Source organism: Anguilla anguilla, chromosome 10 (assembly GCF_013347855.1).
Source record: "Anguilla anguilla isolate fAngAng1 chromosome 10, fAngAng1.pri, whole genome shotgun sequence".
In the NCBI taxonomy this organism is placed as follows: Eukaryota; Metazoa; Chordata; class Actinopteri; order Anguilliformes; family Anguillidae; genus Anguilla; species Anguilla anguilla.
The window spans coordinates 15,214,533-15,232,340 of record NC_049210.1 but is presented as its reverse complement, the minus strand read 5'-3'; the positions used below and the strand labels follow the sequence as shown (position 1 = coordinate 15,232,340).

The following is a 17,808-nucleotide window of genomic DNA, read 5'->3' as shown; positions in this document are numbered from 1 at the left end:
TATACTGTATAGTAGACAGGATGAAATCAAATAATTTAAATTGTCGATGTTAATTCGGTCCCCTACATGTTTTTTTACACACTTAAAAAAAGAATATATAAATCTTCCAAAAAATATAATTAGGCTCAGTTAATATATTAAGGAGACTTAGTTAGCCCGGACGTGAGACTAAACCCCTCTGGACAGGCCAAATATTTCAACCCAAAATGGTTTAAAAGTATCAACATTATACATTAATCACTACAATAATCACACCGTGGAAAAAAGCACTGACGATAGCAACAAGTTGAAACCTTTGCTGGAAAGGTGTTCTTTTTATTGAGCACTTTTTCGTCATATGAGAAACCAAAATAATTTCAATCTTCATACAAAGAATTATCCTTTTATAGTGACATTTTTTCTTTGTGTGGACAGAACCTTCTTCCTATTTCATGTGTTTACTCTGATCCACACATCTAAGCACAAGTATAAGGGTCATTGTGAATGAGTACACCAATTTAAACGTTGACTTTTACTTACTAGGTTTTTAACTTCACCTTTGCATAGTTTGGGAATTTAATATCACTGGATTTGAAATATCTAACAGAACTGTTGACCAGTAAAACTGATCAGTAAATAGTACTTATATGTATTAGAAGACAGAGAAAGACCAGACACTCAATATTTTTTTTTTTTGAATGACCATCAGACTTGAATTGAGAAGCACACTAATTTATTTGCTTAGCAGGTATTATTGACACAATGGCAATGTGCATCAACATGCTGCTTGGAGGGGAGATGGGGGCGAGGTGAGCAGGAGAAGGACATCTATGGAAGAGGCAGGGCTTTGAGGTGAGGTTTTGGTTACTCAGGTGGAGGTGTGAAAAGCCCCTCTCTGATGCCACTGCAGGTCCCGGATGCGCCGAACGGACTGGATTTGGGGAAGCTGGGCGCCGAACTCCGCGCACTCCTTGTATTCCCCCTTCTCAAACACGTACTGGTAGCCACGGTAGCCAGGATATTGATACCCCACCCAGCTGGAGCAATAAAATGAATGCATGCAGGGGGGGAAAAAGAAGGAAGGAGGAATGGAGACAGTGAAACAGAAGGGAAGGTGAGTGAAAATGTTATGGATATAGGTGTATAGATTAACTAGACGAAGAAGTAAGGATACTGAACTTAGACTCAGGCAGCTTACTGTGTTGTGACAAGTAATCAATCACAATTTTACAATGAATTATCCCAGTCTTATTACCACTCACACTCTCAACCGGAAGTCTGTTGTAAAATCTTGTCTGACTAGTATGAGTCAGAGTCTGGGCTATGTCATTAGTTAACAATGGCTGAGTATCAATTACAATGGCATGATGGGGACACTGGGGATGGGGAGGCTGGGGGGGACTTACGATCCACACTGGACGCGCACTGAGCTGACTTTCTCTTGGTACCCGTGTGCATGGAAGCTGGGGACATCATCATCTATGATCTCGATCTTCTTTCCTGCAAAGCTGGGGCTTTCATACAGGACGATTTTGTGCTCCTGACTATCCTGAGATGAAGAGAGACAAATACGAGTTGAATGAACTGCGTGCCGTCGATAAGACACATCCTTGATCCTTGTGCATTTCGTGACAGCGGGCGTCACTGCCTGCATTACCACTTTGATGGGGCGGAAGGCGCCCAGGCAGTCGCTGCGTCTGCTGTTGGTCCAGGAGTCCCAGCGAGGATACTCGCCCTTCTCAAACACAAACTGCTCCCCCTTACAGTTGGGCTGTTCGTATCCCACCCATCTGAGGAGAGGAAGAGGAACAGAGGGGGCCAGAGTGGGGGTGGGGGATAAACGTGAGTAATACCTGATGATTTCAGCATTTGTGACTGTTTTAATGTTTGTCTCTCTCTCTCTCTCTCTCTCTCTCTGTGTCTCTCACTCACGGTCCACAGTGCACCAGAACTGAGCCCACTTTCTCCACTCCCGCCTCCTGCAGGTGGTTGCAGAGCGCAGTCAGCTCATGACAGCGGCCTTGGAAGTTCTCCTGCTCATAGATGGCCAGCTGTGGACCAGAAATGGACAGACATAGAAAAAGAGGTGGATTATCTGGCCTCCATGGGCTGGTTAACAGATTACAACGAGAGACGAACCCATCAGAAATGACTCATAGTACAACTGAAATCCACAGTGAAAAAGGGTGAGTGATTAGAAGCCATGAACTCCGGGAGAAAAGGGGCTCATGGGATATGGCATACTGTTTACACAGTGTTTGCAAACTGCCAGTTCTGAGGAAATAATTTAGCTTTACCTCCTTCTTTTGGCAGAGTCAGAATCTACCTCATTATGTGACTAAGAGTTTTACACACAAGAAACAAAATCTTAACCCTAAAAAGATTGACTTTTAACCTGAAAATGAAAATTTTACTTTGTATTCTGGTGATACAGTGTATGACATTATTATGTGCAAAGAGATGTGTTGTCTCCCCCTAATGCACAGCCTAATGAGCTAATGTGAAGCTTTACAGGTTGTGCAGAGAGCTGTGTAGAACTCATGACTAAAAAGTTTGGGCATCAAACCCTGAATCGATCACTTCTATTTCACTTTTGCGAGGACCATCACATCAACTGAAATTTAAATGAAAGCATTACAGATGCATGCTAAAGCATTTTTGATATGTGAAATACAAAATTATGTAATAAATAAACTAATGCATAATGATAAAAAGAGAGTGCGGCTTGGAATATATGCAATATTGTGATGGTGTATTTCTGAAATTGTCCCTTTCTCACCTTGAAGGTATTCGCTCCTGGTTGCTGCTGTTTGGATGCAGGATTTTGATGATCACTGGCCATGTTGTTCCAGGGTGGTACACTGTGATGATGGTGATGATGATGTCTGGCCATCAAAAGAGAGAAAAAGACATAGAACTGTTACTGTGTTCACAATTTGACATTCGCTTTTAGTCATCTTAATGTAGCAACTTAAAATATAAAATATATGAAAGAAAAATAGTTTGCCAGTATAACCCAGTAACTGACTTTGACATTGACAACCATTTAAATCTACTTTTCTCAGTGACTACATTTACAAATAATAGCACGAGAATTGTCATAGTCTTCTGAGTAACACACAAAATGTACTCCTCACTAGAATATGCACAATGTATGCTATAGCATGTTGTGCTACTCAGTTATAATCCAGTTGATAAAAAATGAATGGCTAAAGCCATGGTCATATTAAAAAAAATATATAAACCTGAAATGTTTACAAACCCTTGTTATATGCACGTCCTTGCAGAAATCAGATTGGAGCACTTAAATGCAAAGAAAAAACATACATTACCAACACTAAATAATAATAATATGAATAATATTGATTTTAAAGCAATCTTTATTGTACTGTTTAAAAAGTAGTAGGTTTTAAACAAAACAATGGAGAATGGAGAGAGAGAGAGAGAGAGAGAGAGATTGATATCATGCCCTTACCAGTGCCTGTTTGTGCCAGTGGGTTAGGATGGCATGCTGGGCTCAATATATATGGCTAGCCCCATGAGTTGAAGCCATGCCAAAGCTACTTTGTGTCCAAGCCACCCTCTAGATAAGCCTTCAATAGGCTGTCCGGAGATAGGGCTGGGGGTGGGGGGGGGTTGGCTGTCTCTCTCACATGTCCCTCTCTGAGTTATTTCATTAGTAGTCAATTCTGGCCAGCCGTTCATTGTCCGATATTCACATGATTCAGCACAGCGTGTGCCAACAGTTTGAGGTGTACAATGAGGCATATGTAGTCTGTGTGGACCTGCCAGAGTGAGAGAGAGATAGCATATTTTCCTCACAGTTCAAAGTTTACTACTAAATTAAGTTTTGTAAAAATCCACCCATCCATCCATTACCCACTTATTCCTAGTCAGGGTCCTGGGAGGTGCTTGAGGCTATCCCAGCATGCATTGGGCGAGAGGCAGGAATACACCCTGGACAGTTCTATTGAAAAAGTAATAAGCTATATTTGATTGTTTAAACATGTAGATCTAACTATTAACATATTTTACGCAGTAGAACATTTCTAGCTGTCTGGTAACTGGATCATGGCAATAAGGGGATAAATTTAATGACACTGAGTTTAATTTAGTCCTACCAACCCTTATGGAAATGAAATATACTACAATACGCTGTATTTTAAAGAATATATTAACAAATATACAGAATATTGCTGCTTTCTGATATTACAGTTCATATTTTTTATACCCATGATGTGTGATAAATATATCTGTCATTATATTTCCACATCTGTCCAAATATTTGTAATATTTTGTAGTACATTCCATGAAAGCCATTTACAGTGGGGACAGCCATCTTTGTGTTTCGTAAATTAGAAGAATAATAAGAATAGTTTAATCACAATTAATTGTGAATAACCCATACCATAAGAATTCCGTGAAACCCTGTTAAACCCTGTTTTTTTTTTTTTTTATCAGTGATGGCAGTTGGACTTTGTTGTATGCTGTGAGTCTGGGGAGGGGAGGGAGGGGGGGGCTTACATTGAGAGCACAGAAAATAGAGGAGCAGTCTTTGCTGACAAAGCACTGCATGGTATTTATTGCCTCATTCCCAAACTCAGATGCAAACGGGATCACACACACACGCACACGTACATAGACACGCACACACATAAAAACACACATGCGCATGTATACGCACACAGAAACATGCATGTGCACACACACTCTCCCACATGCATATGCACATATACTATATGACCGAAATATCTGGACACCCCTTAGTCTGGGGCTGTTTTTCATGGTTTTGACTAGGCCCCTTAGTTCCAGTGAAGGCAAATCTTAATGGTACAGCATACAATCACATTCCAACGCATTCTATCTTCATACTTTTGGCCATGCAGTGTACATGCACTCTGCATGTATGTGCATGCACACAAGCATACACAACAAAATGGACACAAGACTATCAGCAATATCACCTCAAACCTGTAATTACTGAAGTAATAATACTGATAAAATAAATCAAATAGTGGGGACAGTTTGGTGCTGCATATTTGTATTTGTACAGTATTTGTATATATCAATAAGTCTTAAGAGGCCAAAAATGATTGTTGAACACCATGAAACATGATCATTGTTGCGATGGTTGTCAGAAAATGCTAAATATCTACCTAATCAATGTATGATACAATCACAGTACAGTACAAATTGACACTTTAATGTCTATTTGTATACCAGATGCCAATGTAGCTTTTTTGTTGGCAAAATAAATTGTTGACTGGTTATTTTTCATTTTCTAATGGCATTGCTGATGAAACCATGCACTGAAAAGGAATTTTCTCTGTGACTTTCTTTCCGCTTGCAGCCTGTATGATGCAAAGAAACCGTTACTATTTGTGGGGCTTGACACATAGATAAGGCATTAGGACTACAGAGAGAACATACTGAATTCCACCATGACTCATGGCAAACCCATAGCAAATCTGCAAGAGGTAAATGAGAAACTAAAACCTAACATGCCTAAAGAGGCAACACATAGCCCTCTCTGTATACAGTATCTATTTACATAGCTGGTTATGCACTAAAACAGATTGGGTAACCTACTAAAGGGCAAAACACCTTGTACAATGGGGATATGTGTTTGTGTTTCCTGTTTATTGCCGTTATAAACTACTAATTGATCCTGATTGGTGCTTAGCTATATCCTGATGAACGTGCCACAGTGCAGTGCATTCCTCATTCCTTTAACAGAACTTTGGTATGGACACATTTTTAAAAAATCTCCATTAGTAATGGGCTGTTATCTGATAGGTTGTGATTGCAGTCCCAATTTGCAGCCAATTGCTAGCTGACAGTTTCAAATGAAGCCAACTCATTAATATTCATCCTCTCTCATGAGTCACTCATGAATGAGCCCTTGTCACTTATAAAGGTGGAGTGAAGGTCAGTGGAAGATTGATGCATTCACTGTACCTGCATGACTGACCAATCCTGCTATTCAGATGAGAGGGTAAAGACAGGCCCATATTACCAGGAGGGGTTCAGAGGGGTTCATGGCATTATTGGTACAATCCATAATGTGAATTGTACACACATGCATGGAGAGAGAGAGAGAGAGAGAGATTCTGTGATAAATTCAATGAGAATTTTTTTTAAATTATTTTGATTTACATTATATTCTGTTTATTCAAAATTATATTGTTATTCATATTTTCTACCATTTTCACAGTAGATACCATTCAATGTGAAATGTGCAATTCAAATAAATGTAATAAAGAATTATTCATATTTATTATTATAATTATGTAGAATGTGAGTGTATCAGTTTGCCTTTGGGAAGTATGGCCAGTGGGGATGTTGTGTGGTCAGACAGTGATAGGTAGAACTGAGGGGCTGCAGAGACAGCAGGGAGTAGCTGTTCTGACTGTTATCCAGCTGTCCTAGTGTGGATGCTATCCCTTCTCTATGATAAACTGCTCCTCTGTGAATCCCTGATGTTTAAATCCCACCCAGCTGGGGAAGAGAGGAAAAGGAGCTGTCAAGAGCAGGGAATACTATAGTGCATTTCACTATTCTACCACTAGAGAGAGCTGAGAACTCCTCTGAGAAATTTAAAATTCCACCACTAGAGGGCAGCTGCTAAGTGCAATTCAGTGCTCAACTGCTTGAAGAATAGAGATTTAGAGAAGAGAAAGGTGGGGAGAGAAAGACAATAAATGATTAAAAAATGACAGTGGAGAGGGGCACAAGAGAAAAAGAGATGTGTTTTGTGCTGTGACAATAGTGAAGTGGAGAATGTTCTCCAACAGGGTTACAATATAAAAGACTTATTCACAGCGTTGCCTATATTCTTTAGTCACTCTCTTCACCCAACATCATTTTAAGAATGTTACAATGAATGTTAAAATTCATAAATAATGTACATACACGCCGCACACATTTTTTGCTCTGGAGAAAAATTTGCAGCACATTGAGGGAGATGTGAAATGGTTTTTCACACTTCTGGATTCCTGAGCTGTGTGACTACTCTCTCTCTGTCTCTCTCTCTGTCTGCCACGCTGTGCAGGGCCGATGTGGGCGCCAGCCAAAAGGATTCAGCAAACAGCCCCGCTCAGCACAAACCACAAACCACCAGCCCCCACACCCCCCTCCGCCCCGACCACCGGACACACCCTCTTCAGCCCACCCCACAGCACTCGGCAAACACCACCGAGGAGCTTACCCAACACATCACCCAGACCTCACATCATCAGTTACACCCAATAGATAAATCAGGGTTTAGATTTCATGTTCAAAGTATGTTCAGGAATAACTGGCTGTGCTAAAAGGTACTAGATAGATGTTAATCTATTAGGAGTCCACAACATTGTATCACAAAGGAGTAGCTCGTTTTTGATTATTTAATAAAAAGAGTGCAGGAGCAGGATGAAATGTAGTTTATTGGCAATCGTTATGAAATTATTTGTAAACTCATGAAATACATAAAAATCAATGTTATACTCACTGGTATGGGAATGTTCCTCAAATAACCGATGGACATATTTAAGTACTATTACACTGTAGATTGTTCTAGATTAAAGCACCTGCAAAATGATCACAATGCAATTTAATTTATATAACATAGGAGTGCACAAAATGTATATTCTGAGGCCAATCTCAATAACCCAGAGTTGATTGGGCATACTGGCTGATACAGATGCTTCCCTGTTTTACAACACAAATACAAACTGCAACCAAGCTTCCACTTTCATGGAAGTGGATGATAACAGATGTCTACTTATGGACAAAGTCGATCTAATTACATTTTTGAAACAAAATATTATAAACTCGCTGACTTAACGTTGCTCGTGAGTTTGGTTGGTAAAAAGACAAAAGTGTTTCAGATGACTGAAAAATGGGCCTATTTTTTCTGCATATTTTCACTTTTTAAAAGGATCAGCAGTATATCAAACGTGCTGTCTTTGGCGTATTTTTCATCCTCCTATCAGCTCATCATACTGGGCATACATCGTAGCTTATCAGCCAATACCAATACCAAGTTTCTGTTTTCACACCAGTGGTGAACTCTCAAAAACACATTCGCTGGAAAATATAATAATCGTAAGATAGCTGGCTGTCCTAAGCCGAAGCATATTATTTCTGTGCACATACTGTACAGGCTAACCAAGAAAAAAGGTGAAATATTATGCAAGCGTGTCACAGTGATCAGATCAGTAGCATCATCACAGTCAAATGCTCATTTAATAGTAAATTTTTATTAAGAATTTATACATTTTGACACCGGTCTCACAACACAGTGCAATATACATCTTATTCTTTCAAATAAAAAAAAAAACAGGAGAAACCAAGATAAAAAAGCCCCTCTTTTTACTGACAAAAATAGCATTACTGAGATTAACAACATTGATATACACACAGAAGAGACTGAGGCCTCAACAGAAAGATCCAAATGAATACATTTAAGTTGCATTTCATCAGCATTCCAACATCAACCCATCAATATGTGGAAGGCAGGACATGCTGTGGGCCAGGAGGGCAGAACATTGGTCACTATTGCTGTCCGTCAACAGTCTCAAAGTGCTTATTGGAAGGATGAGGAGTGTTGTTGGGGGGGGGTGGGGGGGTGGGGGAAACTAGTGTGAGGAACACATTCAGGTTAGGAGGTTTCAGGAGGCACCAAGCGCTAACAAAAAAACATAATGGTGAAAGAAAGTGTGCTGCAGCACATGGGGAAACGAGTAGCAGGGCTAGCAGTGGAGTGCGCTGGAAATAAACTGTTACTCTGCACCGATCCATATGCTGAAACACAGCCCTACGTATGGGAGGCGTACAGTACTTGCGGGTTGAAACTCCACCAATCAATAAAGATGGATTTACTGAAATACTTGTCCGTGGGTACAACAGCAGTGTCTCGGTTGTGATTCGACAAAATTAAACCTTCCGGTAAATTCCCAAAGCCACTTTCACCAAGGCTAAACTCCCCAGTCATCGAGTGGCCAAAAGGGCGAAATATCGGCGAGATGCTGAAACCGTATCAGTTTCCTTAGCACTCAGCACCAAACAGAATGTCTCTGACCATCACGGGAACATCACGGTCTTCTGACCAAAAAACCGACATGTCAGGAATGGCCATGGAAACACGTCCCCATCCAATCAGCAACATGGATTTCCATCAATTGCACTACATTGCCATTACACATGTTTTTATGTGTCCATATTGGATGATGCAGAATATGATCGGGTTGCATATTTATATGATCACAGCACAGTTAGACTGAACAGAGTGTATTCTTTTTTTTTAAAATTCAACATACCCACAGGCCTATAGTATAGCTGCACAAGGCAGACAAAACACACCTTGGCTCATCCATAACTGTAAACTACAGAAATATCACTTCATCTACTGGCCATGATCATCAAATATATACTTTAACGCCTATAAACTAGCGACAGGTGGGCAGACAAATATTTCTTTGCAAATGTGTACAAAACAGTGTTTCTGGCAAGTCCCTTCTGATAAATGGATAATTAATTAGCGTACAGTAATTAGCATAGAGCCCATTTCCTGCATGATTGGTAGAGAGCCTGCATGATGCAGACACCTCTCTGGTGAAAGGCCCTTTTGCAAATACAAAACCCGCAGCGGCTTTCAGAAACACTGAAGAATGTGTTTCTGAAACAGCCCCGAGAATGAGCGGCCATATTTTGGCACAAGCCTGGACAGGGCTGCAAATGGCCATCCCCATGGAAACAGGATGACCAACGGTCTGGAGACGAGGCCTTCTCCCCACTCGCTTTAAAGCCATCGATGAACGGGAATTAAATTACTGCAGTGAAATAAAACTCCGCTATTTGTTCTGCTGAGTGGTGAGCACTATCCAAAAGACCTTGGGACATTAGAATTAATTCCCTGCTAGAATCTATAGGGATGTGCTGTCCTGGCTAACCGGCTGCATTTTATTTTATTCCTTTTGCCTCATTTGATAACTCATTCCAATCAGCAACAATACAATACATAGCACATTTCATGATTACAGTTGCCACCATTATGTCAAAGACCTATAATATACTGTATGTCAAGTTATTATTTCTGTATTTTTTGTTTTCTCCATAACCTCTATGATTGAAAGGGAAAAAAATAGGGAATCTATGGCAATTCATGTGTGTGGCCATTTCCTAAACCTGTCGACTGACAGATGAAATGATACACCAAAATGCATACAATAATCTCAAAACGTAAAGAAAACAAGAAAACAAATGACAACAATCGATGGGGTTTCTGGTCCATCTACCAGTTTCAGGAAGCACTTCCAGGTTAAGAGGTGCTTGGTCCTGCAGGCTAAACCTTCCTGAAGTGCAACAAAAACTGGGAAAGAAATGGTCCTCCCCATCCTCCATCTCCCTGTGCAGCGACAGTAAAGTGGCTCTATGCTGGGATTCCTGGGACATAAAGACATCTAAAGAAGCTGGGTGTTGAAACGCACGAGAGGAGCACCCGGTTGAACGTCCGTTTCTCCTCGCTTGTGTTGTCCACAAAAACTATATGTTCTATGAAGGCACCATGCACATGTTTCGCGACCCAGGCAGGAAGTAAACAGAAAAACACAAAAAGTCACGTCAGCAGCAGCAGTAGCAGGGTTCCGTTCATTTCCAGGTCAAAGGTTAAGGCTTCTGTCACGTCCTCTACACATTCCCCATTTTTAAGGCAACCTGCAAAATATAACATTAAATAAGGGGCAGATTAATAAAAGGCCTTGAAACAATGTAACTTAAGATGAGAAAGATTTCAAACACCCTATTGCCCAGATGGTTGATTTTTAAATTACTCTATGCCCTTCTCCTACCATACACTCTTTAAACTAAATTGTTCTTTTAAATAAACTTCTTTTTCAAATTTGGATTAGCCAATTCATCAGGGCAGCCCATTGCTGCGACCTCCGATTTCAATCCAGCTGGGCTCACTCTCTCCTCTGAATAACACATCGAACCACTTCCTGTTTTCACAGTGCGCTCCACAAGAGGAGCTCGCACAGACGTGAGTCAGAGGAAGACACTTCATGAGCGGATTCAGAAAGCAGACTGCGGGCGCCCGATTGCCCAGCGATCGATAGCGACCGTTGAGACTGGAGCCCTCACTTCCTGGGTGACACCGCCCAGTCCAGACCCCCATCCACACACCAGAACAGTGCCTTCACCATGCTGTATTCATTAGTTATGGTGAGAATACTCTGCACTGAAAGACTGAGTACTGAATGAAATAAAGGATTTGACAGTATCTGACAGAATAATGGGAGTGAGAATGAACTCCTGTGTCATACTCGCCTTGTCCTCTTCCTCTAAGCGTCGTTTTCATACTGACTCAAGCGCTTCTTAGATTTGAGTTCCCGCAGCCACTGAGGTGAAGACTCTTCTCTGTGGACAGCACACACAAACACACACACACACACATACACATACACACAAATGCCCACACAACCACAGACGCATATGCCCCCCGGCCCACACACACACACACACACACAGACAGAAGCACAGGCACGTATACAAACACCCACACACACGCATGCACACAAACAAGCACACACCCACACAGACAGAAGCACAAAGACTTATTATTATTAAGACTATTATTTCTGTTAGGCAGTTTCCCTCAGTTCTGTAAACAAAGGTGACATTTCAACGCAAAAGGCAAATCAGGACATGTTCATGAGCTTAGGCTTAAACCTGTTTGTCAGAGCTACAGTTCAGGGAGGGTGTTCACTTTATACTGGCACCCTGGCTGCATGCGGGAGGGGACCCTTTCTCCTGAAGGGGGGGGGGGGGTTAGGGTGCCGCACGGTCACGGCGGAGGCTCTCGCCCTCGTACCCGTTCTCTTTCCCGCCAGCAGGGGGCAGCACGCGGGAGGCTCGGGGGAGGAATGGCGATTTGGGGGAGCGGGACAGCTGAGAGGCGGAAGAAGAGGCTCCGTCGACCTGATTGTCAGAGTCGCCCCTCTTTTTCAGCTGGGCCTGTAAGACACGGGACACGGAACACGGAACACGGGACACAGTCAGGAGCAGCCAGGAGGGGCCTGGAGACGCAGTGTCCGGCACTCTGGAAAACCAGGACCGGAACTCTCAGTTTCCTAGATGTGGTGCAGGTGGAGCTCAACAGCCAGGTTACATTGAGCAAATCAAAGAAATGCCCATTTTGGGCTAAGTACTGCTGATAAACTGAAGATCTTATTGAAATTACCAGTCTTTTTTATATTATAAACTGGGTCCTCAAGGCCCAAGGTGTGGGGTTTGGGGTTTTCCCTCTTTATTTGTATTTGTATATTTTCTCAATGCAACTTTTAAATTAATATTTCAATTTTTAAAAAATGTATACTTAAATGTATGTAAATGAAAGTATTTTTCTACTGATTGTACTATATGCTGAATTGCATTACGTACAAAATTTCCTGTTTTGACAAAAAATAATCCAAAATCCCGTCACAAAAAATAAAATACGGCAGCCTCCAGGGTCTGGCCCCCGGGGGGGGAGGGGGGACCCACCTTGAGGGCGGAGGGGTCCATCCCGGGGAAGAGAGCGACCCTCTGCGGCTGGGAGGCCGGGGGGCGGAGCTCCGCTCCTCTGGCCTGCTCCTCCGGGTCCGAGTCCTCCTGCTTCGAGCTCTCCGCCCTCTCCTCTGCAGAGAGGAGGAGAGACACTTAAACCCAACTACACCATTAAACAAACCCTCAGGAAGAGAGCGCTGCTGCTGCTCATATTCATATTAAACCCTCAGGAAGAGAGCGCTGCTGCTGCTCATATTAATGTGAAACCGACTTAATGCTCACTTGAGCAGTAACACTGTCCTTTTGCGGCCAATTGAAAACTGAGAGCAGGATGGAGGAAATGAGAGGGCGAGTCAATAATGACATCGATTATTCACTCAGTTAGCGGACCGTCCTGCTCAGAGCGGCTAACAGGGCCACGCTAAGTGCCTGTAACATAATGAGCGCTGCCAGAACAAGGGATGGCACGGGACAGGAAGCACCACATCACTGTAATCTCCCCTGTCAGGGAGTCTTTTTGAACAGTGACAGTGAGTGACGGGGCGAGCGGAGGAGAGGAAGCGGGGGTGGTTTTTTTTGGGTTTTTCTCTTCCTGGCACTTATTGGCCAGTTATTGTCAGCGCCTGTGACTGACAGGTGGGAGGGCGCTCACCTGTGGAGTCGCGGAAGTGCCAGTCGTCGCCGGCCCCGCCCTGGCCCTCCTGCAGCACGGAGAGCGCGGCGCTCTGGCGGGCGGCCCGCGATGGCAGCAAGCGTTTACTGCGCCTCTTAGCCAGCTGCACCCGCGAGCGCAGAGCGCTGGAGTCCAGCAGGGTGGTGGAGGTCTGCACACAGAGACAGAGACATACACACAGAGACATACACAGAGACACACACACACACACAGACACACACACATACACACACACACACACACACACACATACACACACACAGACACAGAGATATACACACACAGACACACACACACATACACACACAGAGACACAGAGATATACACACACAGACACACACATACACACACACACACACACAGATATACACACACATACACACACAGAGACACACACACACACACACACACACACACACACATACACACACAGAGACACACACAGAGACACACACAGAGACACACACACACACATACACACACACACAGAGATATACACACACAGACACACACACACACACACACACATACACACACAGAGACATACACAGACATACACAGAGACATACACACACACACACACACACACACAGACATACACAGAGACATACACACACACACGTACACACACATACATAAACACATATACACACAGAGACAAACACAGACACACACACACAATCATGAGAGAAAAGAGACAAAGAGATAGGAAATGAGTGATGTGCTTTTCTCAGACTAGCAGCATAAGAAATGTATCAGACTGTCTGCTTGCACAGCTAAATATAAAGCACGGGCCAGAGATCACAGCTCAGGGAGATGCTTCAGGAATCAGGTCAGCTTGTCTGAATGTACGTGGCTTCAGACAGCCAGACATACAATTACATGCCCTGGGAACTGTGTCAGACCACAGGCCTGAGCCATTAGACCCAGCCTCTCCCGTGGCGCCTGGAGCTGGACAGAGACTCCGAGCAGGGCTACTGTGCCTCGGCTGACTGAACGCCAGCACCCGCGTTCAGGGAGAAGACGAGACGCCGCTGCCTCACTGTCTGAGCAGCATACATCTGCACTGTGACTGCGTGTGTTTTCAGCAGTGCAGTCAGCCAGATTATCTGCTATTTTATTTCATTTCTTAATTCTAATTAACTTTCCTGTACTATTTAATACGATTATACCAAGACATAATAAACAGAGACCATTATACCAGTATATCTACGCACAGATGTAGAAATTACTAGCATCTATGACATTTTTTTTTTAACTTTAGTGTGTCTAATGAGGAAGTACTGGCCGTTATACACATTGTGCAAAACAGTTATCATTACTAAGGGTTAATTTCATTTTTTATTATTTGTTTTTAAATATATATTCAATTCTGTCCACGAATTGGTGTTCGAGCTAAAGTGATGTCACGTGAGCGGCACACAAAGCCTTCCTTCCACTGAGGAAGTGATCTCATTGTGTCTGTGCTCGTGACACTCATGAAACACAATGACGGCGGTAATAAAACTCAAAGGTCCTGCTGTAACTCAGGTGACCGTGCGGAGCGGCGTCTGACCTCAGGGAAAGGGAGGGGCTCCGCCCCGGGCAGGGGCGCGGGGGACAGGCCGTCGGGAGTGTCGACGTCGCTGGGCGTGGCGGGACCCCCGGGCGTGAGCGGGGGCGTCTGTTTCCGCGGCGACGAGCTGAGGTTGCTGTCAGAAGAAGGGGTGGCCGGCGTCAGGCTGGGAGAGGGATTAGGAAAATGAAGAAACGCACATTATTTATTAAATTCAGCCGTTCGGCGGTAACGCTGAGCCTCGCACGCTGGGCCCAAACACGTCTTCGGGAGATTACCGAACAAAAAGACGATGTGCGTCACAGCGACACTGCCAAGAGCGAGGCCAAGATCTGTGAAGGACAACGGCGCCCAGGCGCTCTGAGTCACTCTCGTGCCTGTGCACGCCCGTCTGCTCCCTGAACCCGGGATCAGATTGCACAGTGGCTCGCTTACCTGCTCGCCCGACAGAGTCACATTACCGCGAGGGCCGCGAACGTCCTCAAACAGACCCACTGTTTCACAACACCAGACCCCAGCGCGCTGCTGTGGGCCAAATACACACTCCGCCCTGAGCCCGCCCATCCAGAGGGCTGACCTTTCCAATCTAATTTTGATTACGAGATAAAAAGGGGAAAAAAATGCACCTCATCAAAATGTCACCTTTAGACGGTGACATTTTATATGCGGCGTGATTGTCTCTGGCATATGCCCCTGTGAACCTTGCAACATTTTGATTACGGTTGGATTACAGTACTATCACGATGTGAACACTAGGTGGCAGCACACATTCAGAAAATACAGCTGAAAGACAACGTGAGAAATAGCATGTTGTGACCACCAGGGGGCAGACCACACTCATAAAACAGCCACACCAACAGAAGCAGCACCAGCATGTAAATGCAGCAGCAGCCTGGCTAAGGAACAGATTTCACTGTCACAGACTCAATCCCAGCAGTCCTCAAAGGACAGTTTCATCCCAGCCTTTGGCTCAATTTCATCATGGCCCTAAAAAACTGCCCAAGAAATCTGGATCCTCTAATTCCACTCAGTCCCCACAGTAGGACCTGGAACTTAAACAACAATAGAAAAATACACACATACAAGGAGAAGATTCCGGAATATTTAGGGTAATATTCCAGCAAAAACATTCAAACAAGGTTTACAGCGATAGTGAGTGCAAGTCACCTACAGCCAGAAGAGTGGTGCAGACCCACACAGCCTCTGGATTTAATCACACTGCAGCACTGCAGGGACACGCATTGCTAAGCCTGCTTTAATGTGCCTCTGCGCGTCGTCAAGATGACCGCCTCTGTCCCAATGTCACCGCTGCCCTCCGTGATGGAGGGCTCCTTTCTAAACCGCGCTCGCTGCACATCTCGCCGGTCCCAGCAAATTGAAGACCGAACGTCGAGGACTGTCAATTCAGCAGAAACGGTGGGAAAAGGGTCAATCAGCACTTTCCTTCGAGAGCGCAGAGGGTAAAGTACCACGCTTACCCAGGCTAAAGGACCACACTGACCTAGGCTGAAGTACCACATTGACCCAGGCTAAAGCACCACACTGACTGAGGCTAAAGTACCACACTGACCGAGGCTAAAGCACCACACTGACTGAGGCTAAAGTACCACACTGACCCAGGCTAAAGCACCACACTGACTGAGGCTAAAGTACCACACTGACTGAGGCTAAAGCACCACACTGACCCAGGCTAAAGCACCACACTGACCCAGGCTAAAGCACCACACTGACCCAGGCTAAAGTACCACACTGACCCAGGCTAAAGCACCACACTGACCGAGGCTAAAGTACCACACTGACCCAGGCTAAAGCACCACACTGACCCAAGCTAAAGCACCACACTGACTGAGGCTAAAGTACCACACTGACCCAGGCTAAAGCACCACACTGACCCAGGCTAAAGCATCACACTGACCCAGGCTAAAGCACCACACTGACTGAGGCTAAAGTACCACACTGACCCAGGCTAAAGCACCACCCTGACCCAGGCTAAAGTACCACACTGACCCAGGCTAAAGCACCACACTGACCGAGGCTAAAGCACCACACTGACCCAGGCTAAAGCACCACACTGACTGAGGCTAAAGTACCACACTGACCCAGGCTAAAGCACCACCCTGACCCAGGCTAAAGCACCACACTGACCCAGGCTAAAGCACCACACTGACCCAGGCTAAAGCACCACACTGACCCAGGCTAAAGCACCACACTGACCCAGGCTAAAGCACCACACTGACTCAGGCTAAAGCACCACACTGACCCAGGCTAAAGCACCACACTGACTGAGGCTAAAGTACCACACTGACCCAGGCTAAAGCACCACACTGACCCAGGCTAAAGCATCACACTGACCCAGGCTAAAGCACCACACTGACTGAGGCTAAAGTACCACACTGACCCAGGCTAAAGCACCACCCTGACCCAGGCTAAAGTACCACACTGACCCAGGCTAAAGCACCACACTGACCGAGGCTAAAGCACCACACTGACCCAGGCTAAAGCACCACACTGACTGAGGCTAAAGTACCACACTGACCCAGGCTAAAGCACCACCCTGACCCAGGCTAAAGCACCACACTGACCCAGGCTAAAGCACCACACTGACTGAGGCTAAAGTACCACACTGACCCAGGCTAAAGCACCACACTGACCCAGGCTAAAGCACCACACTGACTCAGGCTAAAGCACCACACTGACCCAGGCTAAAGCACCACACTGACTGAGGCTAAAGTACCACACTGACCCAGGCTAAAGCACCACACTGACCCAGGCTAAAGTACCACACTGACCCAGGCTAAAGCACCACACTGACTGAGGCTAAAGTACCACACTGACCCAGGCTAAAGTACCACACTGACCCAGGCTAAAGCACCACACTGACTGAGGCTAAAGTACCACACTGACCCAGGCTAAAGCACCACACTGACCCAGGCTAAAGCACCACACTGACTGAGGCTAATGCCCCGAAACGTTCACCCATCAGTGTCCCCTCCAGGATGAGCACAGCTCAGCTCAGAACCCAGCCCTGACGCCAGACGTCTCAGAGCAGGGCCACATTACCCTAAGGCTCTCAGAA

General features: G+C 44.7%; 2 protein-coding genes across 5 annotated transcripts in view; both read right to left on the bottom strand.

Moving 5' to 3' along the window:
* Positions 1-695: 695 nt before the first annotated feature.
* crybb2 (crystallin, beta B2) lies at positions 696-3,486 on the bottom strand. Of its 3 annotated transcripts, XM_035379885.1 has the most exons (7): positions 3,455-3,486; positions 3,242-3,282; positions 2,759-2,864; positions 1,912-2,030; positions 1,637-1,769; positions 1,386-1,528; positions 696-1,016 (listed from the first exon to the last, which is right to left on the bottom strand). In XM_035379885.1, exons 3-7 carry the CDS (start codon positions 2,819-2,821, stop codon positions 848-850), a joined length of 627 nt encoding a protein of 208 aa, XP_035235776.1. In that variant the 5' UTR covers positions 2,822-2,864; positions 3,242-3,282; positions 3,455-3,486; the 3' UTR covers positions 696-847. The 3 variants fall into 3 exon arrangements, with proteins under 3 accessions (XP_035235776.1, XP_035235777.1, XP_035235775.1); XM_035379886.1 differs by lacking the exon at positions 3,455-3,486 and having other exon boundaries at positions 3,225-3,273; XM_035379884.1 differs by lacking the exons at positions 3,242-3,282; positions 3,455-3,486 and having other exon boundaries at positions 2,759-3,150.
* A 4,394-nt stretch (positions 3,487-7,880) lies between these two features.
* Positions 7,881-17,808, bottom strand: part of LOC118206498 (uncharacterized protein KIAA1671-like) — a 31,807-nt gene continuing 21,879 nt past the window's right edge. For both annotated transcript variants that reach the window (XM_035379277.1, XM_035379278.1), the window contains exons 4-9: positions 14,733-14,898; positions 13,157-13,328; positions 12,502-12,635; positions 11,831-11,973; positions 11,287-11,376; positions 7,881-10,674 (exon numbers count right to left, since the gene is read on the bottom strand). In XM_035379277.1, the coding sequence (XP_035235168.1) occupies positions 11,301-11,376; positions 11,831-11,973; positions 12,502-12,635; positions 13,157-13,328; positions 14,733-14,898 (691 nt within the window). In that variant the 3' untranslated portion in view covers positions 7,881-10,674; positions 11,287-11,300. The remainder of the gene's footprint in view (positions 10,675-11,286; positions 11,377-11,830; positions 11,974-12,501; positions 12,636-13,156; positions 13,329-14,732; positions 14,899-17,808) is intronic.